The 7,453-nt window shown below is 37.0% G+C and overlaps 1 protein-coding gene across 2 annotated transcripts; it reads left to right on the top strand.

The window, feature by feature from the left end:
• Nucleotides 1–4,119: 4,119 nt before the first annotated feature.
• LOC113286158 (NAP1-related protein 2-like) lies at nucleotides 4,120–6,778 on the top strand. 2 transcript variants are annotated; one of them, XM_026534857.1, is made up of 3 exons: nucleotides 4,120–4,668; nucleotides 5,335–5,449; nucleotides 6,320–6,778. In XM_026534857.1, exons 1-3 carry the CDS (start codon nucleotides 4,652–4,654, stop codon nucleotides 6,443–6,445), a joined length of 258 nt encoding a protein of 85 aa, XP_026390642.1. In that variant the 5' UTR covers nucleotides 4,120–4,651; the 3' UTR covers nucleotides 6,446–6,778. The 2 variants fall into 2 exon arrangements, with proteins under 2 accessions (XP_026390642.1, XP_026390641.1); XM_026534856.1 differs by having other exon boundaries at nucleotides 6,357–6,778.
• Nucleotides 6,779–7,453: the final 675 nt, after the last annotated feature.

Below are 7,453 nucleotides of genomic sequence, written 5' to 3' on the forward strand. Positions count from 1 at the left end.
AGACCTACATGGCTGTATTAGACTATTGTTGTTAGTAACAGTAAACATGTGGGTGGTGGGGCCCTATTGGCCCTACCAGAAGAGGGAATGTTACATCCAGAAGAAGAAGATGGCCTTGATTTTGAGCCTGGCAGGCAGGTGAATGCCTGTATCAAGAAGAGCCTTAATACCTAGTGGAATTTGTGATCACTTGTTGATGGTGGTGATAACTGACAATCCAAATAGGAAAAGGATTATGGAATCATGAAATGGGTGTGAATGTGATATAGACCAAATATAGCAAACTGACACACACGCAACAATAAAGATTCCTCAAACTGTTGGGAACTTCCAAGGAATGAATGTATCATGTGGGGTTTCTTCATATATTCAATGTGAATGACTGAATGTGGTGGAGTTTCAGGCTAGCAACTTGGCGCTAGCCTAACCACTCCAGCCTCATCTTCTCTTCTGTGGGGGGAAATGGACATCCTAGCTAAAGTAAAACAAAGTTTACTATCACAATCCAACTCTGTCATTTGTCTATTGCCCATTAATTACATTCACATTATAGGTGTTAGTAAGCAAAGTTCTTAATCCAACCTTTTTTTTTCCTCTTTGTGTGAACCAGCCACCAATTATGTTTCATTTATTACAATCACATTGTAGTGAAGAAAGTTCCCCGTCTTAATCCAACCTTTTCTTTGTTCTATCAGTTACGCGTTAGTGTCCCATTTATGTACAGTACACACATTGTAGATAGAGCGAGAATATTTTGAGTGCTAGCTTTATTCTTGCACTCAACTATTTCTTTGCGTACGTACTCCATGAAATTTCGTTCACATCAAAAGATGCTTTACATTTTTATTTTTATTTTTGAAGCATCCTTTACATGTATGAGTAAAAACTACACACAAACAAACACATCATATGCAGATATTTTAATGCAAGAGAAAGATCAAAATACCAAAGAGAATCAAATTCTTCACCTAAAAGAACAATTATACATGAAATGAAGTCCGTCGATTTTTTATTTTTAAGTAGTTAATCTTTCAATTGTATAAGGTAAAAAATAAAATATTTAGACTTCGTGTCATTTTGTTTGTTGAAGTGACTGACAAAGAATTCAAACATCTTTAAATTTCTTTTGCCAGAAAACAAGAGTGAAGGACAATAATTCTAGATTTACGGTCGAAAATTTTGTATCTGCATAGACCCAACTGCAGCATTCACAAATTTAACATGACATTTTCGACTTCTTTCAAGGCAGGTTAAGAACTGCTCAAACATGTGAAATTGATACTGTAACCGGACGTGAGGCCGAAGGCCCTGCACCCCCTTTAGATGCCTCATTAAAAAGTTTCGTCTCTATCCCAGTTTTGTTCTTTTAATAAACATCTATCCCAATTTGTTTGAAATGTTTTCTTTGTCACACCTAGAATTGACCATTAGGCACACAATCGACTAAAAATGAAATGTAAATAACTCTAGAAATTAGGCATAAACACGATAACTTCCAAAATTGAAGTCTTAAGCAGACAACCAAACAGCTGTTTGAGAAGAAGAGTAAGTACAAAACTGGACTAGCAATTATAGTTGCTACTCAATTAGTAGTTTTAGCACAACCACATGATCACATGTTTGATTTGGGGAAGGAAACGTTCATAGCTATTAGCATTGTCAGAAAATCTCTTTGTTTCATTTCTTGATCAGTGGCGCTCTGACATGACATCCCTCGATAAATCATTTACAAACATATGCATTAAAATCTAATATCATTTTCAGGTATTAGATTTTAAGCTTGTAAATAATACGAACTTGAAACCAACATAATAAAAAAAAATTAAAAAAAAACTGCCGGATAGAAACAAAAATGATGTCGGAACACAAGTTTGGGCATTCCCGTGACGGATAATGCCAGTTTCGGTGACGATGCAGCTAACATTCATTGAAGAAGGACCAGATAGCTTAGTCTATCTATCTACGTACAAAAATGAGTGAACGGAAGGTGATGCCATGATTTTTTGGTAATCATCTAGCAGCAGCTATTGGTGAGGGTTGAATAGCGGGCGAGATTGGATTTGGTTTCAAGTCGACTGGCTTTGTGGTGTAATGTGAATATACCTTTATGTGGTGATGATCAGGATGTGTTGGATGCACAAGGTGACAAGGAACAAGATCTTCGTGCTGGCCCCAAGTTATCCAACTTTTTGGCAAGTTGGTATCGTCGGTTTTACATTGAGATAACGATAAATGATACACGTAGTCCAGGCTCAAAAAAATAGAAAATGTAACGCTTCTGCAACCTTAGTACGGAAAGTTGTTGAGGTCAATCGTCCGTTTTACATTGAGATTTTACATTGCTTTTTCCTCGCGAGTCCAGTCGTGACTATATGCAATATTCAATAAATCTAAAACTGAAACAGAAATTCTCTTTGAACCGAGAATTTGAACAATGGGAAAACAGCTGTGATACACACACAACGGTTTTACACCGTGAAATGCACAACGAGGACAATGGACGGTCCCGATGCGTGTGCTTAGCATCGGGATAGGTGCAGGCAGAAATGATCCCACCAAAAAGTGTAAAATCACGATGTGTTAATTCTTTCTGATGGGAAAACCACACCCTCACAATGGGTGAGTCCCAGTACCAGCATCCCCTGTTTTCTCCAGTCTAGGGGCCCACCCATTGTGAGTACGTGGTTTTCCCATTCTCCATATCCTCCGTTCATTTAGAACTGCTGAAACTGAAAATAGTGGCTAATTATTCCGTCCGGGATTATTCATTAACCTCTTGCTTCTAGCTGTGGTTTAGGTCAGTGACTCATCGTAACTACATGTGCATGGTTTCATATACATTAATGCTACAAGAAGGTTTATGCAATTTTGGTGTGATTTTATTTCACTTTTTACAGGGGTTGTACATGTAAACATGCTAAGAGAAGAAAAATATGCTAAAAAGATTAATTGTTAACAAACTTATTGTCTACTCTTTATCTACTTCCATAGACTTCCCCTAATATTCTTTAGGGTGGCATTAAATCCCAATTAGGTGTTGAGAGCAACTGCAGTGGTGCGATCAAAACCAAAGATCAAAGATCAAAAAAAAGACCAAAATTTGGGTTTAGTCCGTGTTGTGATGCAACGGTACATGATTAAAATTTCGTCAGGCGGACTTTAAAAGTCCGCCCCAATTTTTTTTTGTAAAATTTCATCAGGCGGACTTTAAAAGTCCTCCCCATTTTTTGTAAATTTCATCAGGCGGACTTTAAAAGTCCGCCCCATTAAAATTTCATCAGGCGGACTTTAAAAGTCCGCCCCATTCTTTATAACTTTCATCAGGCGGACTTTTAAAGTCCGCCTCATTCTTTTTTTTTTATTATTTAATTAAAATTTCATCGGGCGTAATTTAAATCCCCGCCCGTTAACAAGCGTACTTTAAATTTACGCCCAGCAACAAGCGTACTTTAAATTTACGCCCGACTATATTAGAATTTGGGATTTGGTCGCGACCATATTTGGTCTGGAATTTGATCTTTGGTTGGGATTTGATCTTTACTCCGTCCCACTGTGTTACGATCTCATCCCAAATTTTTGGTTATACTCGCCCACTGTGGATGCTCTGAGTAAGGCTGAACAATGCATGAACTCACTACTACAGCCCCCACATTTCTTACGGACACATCACAGATTACATACCAATCACAGTAAAATTAGAATTTAATTAACTGGAAACAGTTGAGATGTATTGTTTGTCATCTTTCTTCACGGTTTTTATAATTAACGGGAAACAGTTGAGATGTATTGTTTGTCATCTTCTTCACGGTTTTAGAGGTTCGCCCCATTGTTTTTTATTCTTTGCTTAATCAGGAAAAATTTCATCAATTAATTTAACATAATAAGCTATAAAAAACCAAGGTGATATTCTTTGAGTTATAGTAACACCAACCATATCATTTGGGATAAATGAAAATCATATCCAATAAAAATGAAACAAAAACTCCATTTCAATTTAAAATTGTTAAATTTAGCTTTCATTACTCTTTGCATTTCCAATATTGCCCTTCACTATCCGCATATCTATATACTAATTATTTTCGTCTTCTCTCACTGTTCATTTCTTTTTCCTCCAAACGCCGCACAACCACAAACCGCCACCAGTTTCAGATCTACTAACAACACCTCATCCTCTTCATCCTCTTCCAAATCCACCAACACCTCATTTTTTTTCCGCTTCTACCATTCTACATCACCACCAACAGGTTACGATGTTCAGATCTAAATTCAATACTAGATCCTCCATCCCCTCCTCTTCCCCCCTTCATCACCAGCATCAACACCTTCTCCTCCTTCTTCCGTACCTCTAGCAAACCCACAACCATCTACACCAACACCTCCTTGTTTTTTTCTTCCCTCAACCCCACCAACAACACCTCCTCTTCTTCGTTCTTTTCCTCCACCACCACAAGCAATAAGTTGAATTAATTGATGATAATACGATTTAATCTGAGAGTGAAACGAAATGCTTCATGTATTTGATTATTATTCACAAACTCAATTAGCGAAACCGAGGTGGCGATGGTGGCGAATTGATCTCATGGTGGAAATGAACCATTGACGGGGATTCAATTTCATCTGTTTATTGTGTTTGGATAAACGATGAATTTTAATGGTAATTCGAAGTTCGTAAGTAATTAAAATCTTATTAGTTCACTGATTTTTTTAGTTACATTAGATATTGTATCTTGTTCCGTTTTGATTTTTTTTGAAACCAGGAATTGAAAATTCCAAAGAAAAGTTGAATATTTTTCTTTTGATGTTGATAGATTTGTTGGTGAAATGGTATAAAGTGAATACTGAGGGGTTTCAGATTCAGAGTGTTTTTATTTCTATTAGGATATAATGGAAGTATATTACATCAAAAAACCAACAACAATGATAGGATAGATTACAAGATTATCTTGAATCATTTTGTGACAGATTCAGTGGTCGAGAGGACTTCTCTTTGGCTCGTTTTGGTAGTTTATTGGCGTTTCGTGGCTTTTGTTTTTTACTTAGATGGTTGTTGTTAGATGGTACCCTTGCTAGTATCATGGACTTGTATAATACCACAATTAGGATACAAATGTAAACATAGATGTCAATCTCAAAATTGAGTGGTTTTGGGAAACTAGTCTTGGAATCAATCCTTAGGACTTGTACAAAACACGGTAATGTTCATGTGTCAATTTTTCCCCACTGCATCCAGATGCTTATCAAAAGTTAAATTATGTAGTTCGCATTTCACGGTGAACCAATTTACAAAGATTAGTATGTGGTTGAACATAATCAATTTGTCCTCACTGCATACAGGCAGAAATTTGAACAGAATCCATTCTTTGAAAATGTTGAACTCTCAAGAGAATTCTCCTTCTCCCACAAAGGAACCATTGACATAAGTTTCACCGAGATCAAGTGGAAGGACAAGGTAAGGAAAATATATGTGCAACAGTACTTTTACATCAGATTGCCTATATGTTTCATAGAATTTTTGTTACTTGCTAGTGTGTGTGATTTGATACAACAACAACAATGTAACTTAACAAGTTAATATCATTGATTTGCTTTATTCTTCGTTAATTAAGATGATCTTATCTCAACAACAACAATGTAAATTAACAAGTCGGAGTCTTACGTACCCGCAGTACAATGAATTACCATGGTAGTTTTACCTTTTTTTGCCTATATGACTTACCTTTGGGCTTTGGCTATAATGAATGAATTGAATGACCTTGTTCTGAATATTGAGACCTCTTTGTGTCCATGCCTTACAATATTTATGCGAGTTTCAAGTTATTTTTTTTATAAGCCAACACAGGTTATTGCTATTGGTGTGGTCAAACAGAATGAATCATGGTTTATAATTTTTCTTGCAGTTGAATTCTGAGGAAACCAATTATGGTTTCATCTTATTTATGATGAAACCAAAATTGGTTTCATCGTATTTATAATGAAACCAAAATTGGTTCCATCTAATCTTATCCTTACTTAAATTGAATTTTGTTTATGAGTTTGAATTGTTGTTGTGTTTGATATCTATGGATTAGCATTTGCAATGCTAGCTGTGATTTGGATTAGGTGCTTTGAATCAAAGAAGTGGTATTTGTGTTTACGTTAAGTCTGAAACATAAAAAGTTGAGTTACAAAATGTTGTTGGTGGGTGCTTTACAGAATGTTGTGAAACTGAATGTGATAATGTTTAGGTAGTTGTGTGGTTTGAATTCTAGTTGTAACTAATGATGTTGCTGAGGTTTGAATGAAATTTTTGTTTCATCTAATATGTGATTTTTGTTTCTAGATTTATGTCGAAAAAACCAATCTTGTTGGTGTTTCAGATAAATGGGTCGTGGAGTCAGTTATGGAGGAGGTCAAAGTTCTTTGGGATATCTCTTTGTTGCTCCCGAGGAACCAAAACCATCTGTGACTGCTTCAACTGCTGCTGCTGCTACTCAGACCCCCCAGTTCAAAATATACCTGCAGTTAACAAGTTTCCCCCTTCTCCCCCAGTGTATAAAGATAAGTTGGGTCCATCAGGAGTAGTGCAAGGTCCTCTAGAAAATAAATACTATCGCGCTAATGGCCAAAACATTTCATCCGTTGGTGTTTCGAAGCTTTGTGAAATAGCATTTAGGCATGCCATGTCAATCATGACATTTGAATGCTGTCTTTCTATCAATGAACATGTATAATACCTCTTATAATTTTTCTTGCAATTAAATCCTCACGAAACCAATTATGGTTTCGTATTATTTTATGATGAAACCAAAATCGGTTTCATCGTATTAATGATGAAACCAAAATCGGTTTCATCTAATTTTTGGTCGCTGGTGGTGGTGGGTGGTCGTGGTGCTGGTGGCGGTCGTGGTGGGCGGCGGCGGTGGTCGGTGGCTGTGCTGGTCGGTGGCGGTACTGGTCGGCAGCAGTAGTGGTGGCGCGATGGCTGTCGGAGGCCGCGGCGGTCGGTGATAGTGGTTGGCGGTCAGTGGTGGTGGTCCGCGGCAGTCGATGGTAGTGGTGGTGGTCGGTGGTGTTGCTATTTGTTGGTGGTGGGTTGTTATTAGTGGTGACAATGTAATAAAAATTAAATGTGGGTTGATTTTGTTTTTATTGAGGTGATTTAAATTAGAAGGGTAATATAGACAGTTTATGTTAAATGGGGTTTTTTTATACCATTTAATTCATTGGAGTTTTTGTGTATGGATGTGGACAGCTGTGGGGCTGTAACCCGCGCGTTATTAATTTAATGAGTTATAAAAAGAGTATCTTTATCCTGGCGAGATTGGGGTATACCCAGATTAATTGGGTATACCCATTTTATTCCTATCCAAACTAGTGTGCTAAGAGGTGTCTAAAAGGTGTTAAAAGACCAAATTGCCCATACTAAAAAACCATGCCAACCAAAACATATTAAAAAAAATCAAAATCTTTCTTC

This window comes from Papaver somniferum, chromosome 6 (genome assembly GCF_003573695.1).
Source record: "Papaver somniferum cultivar HN1 chromosome 6, ASM357369v1, whole genome shotgun sequence".
NCBI classification, from domain to species: Eukaryota; Viridiplantae; Streptophyta; class Magnoliopsida; order Ranunculales; family Papaveraceae; genus Papaver; species Papaver somniferum.

What these genes read in the sequence shown, in the direction of transcription:
- LOC113286158 (XM_026534856.1), top strand. An exon ending in AGATCAAGTGGAAGGACAAG is followed by an intron (nt 5,450 to 6,356) that starts GTAAGGAAAATA and finishes TTGGTGTTTCAG; the next exon opens with ATAAATGGGTCGTGGAGTCA.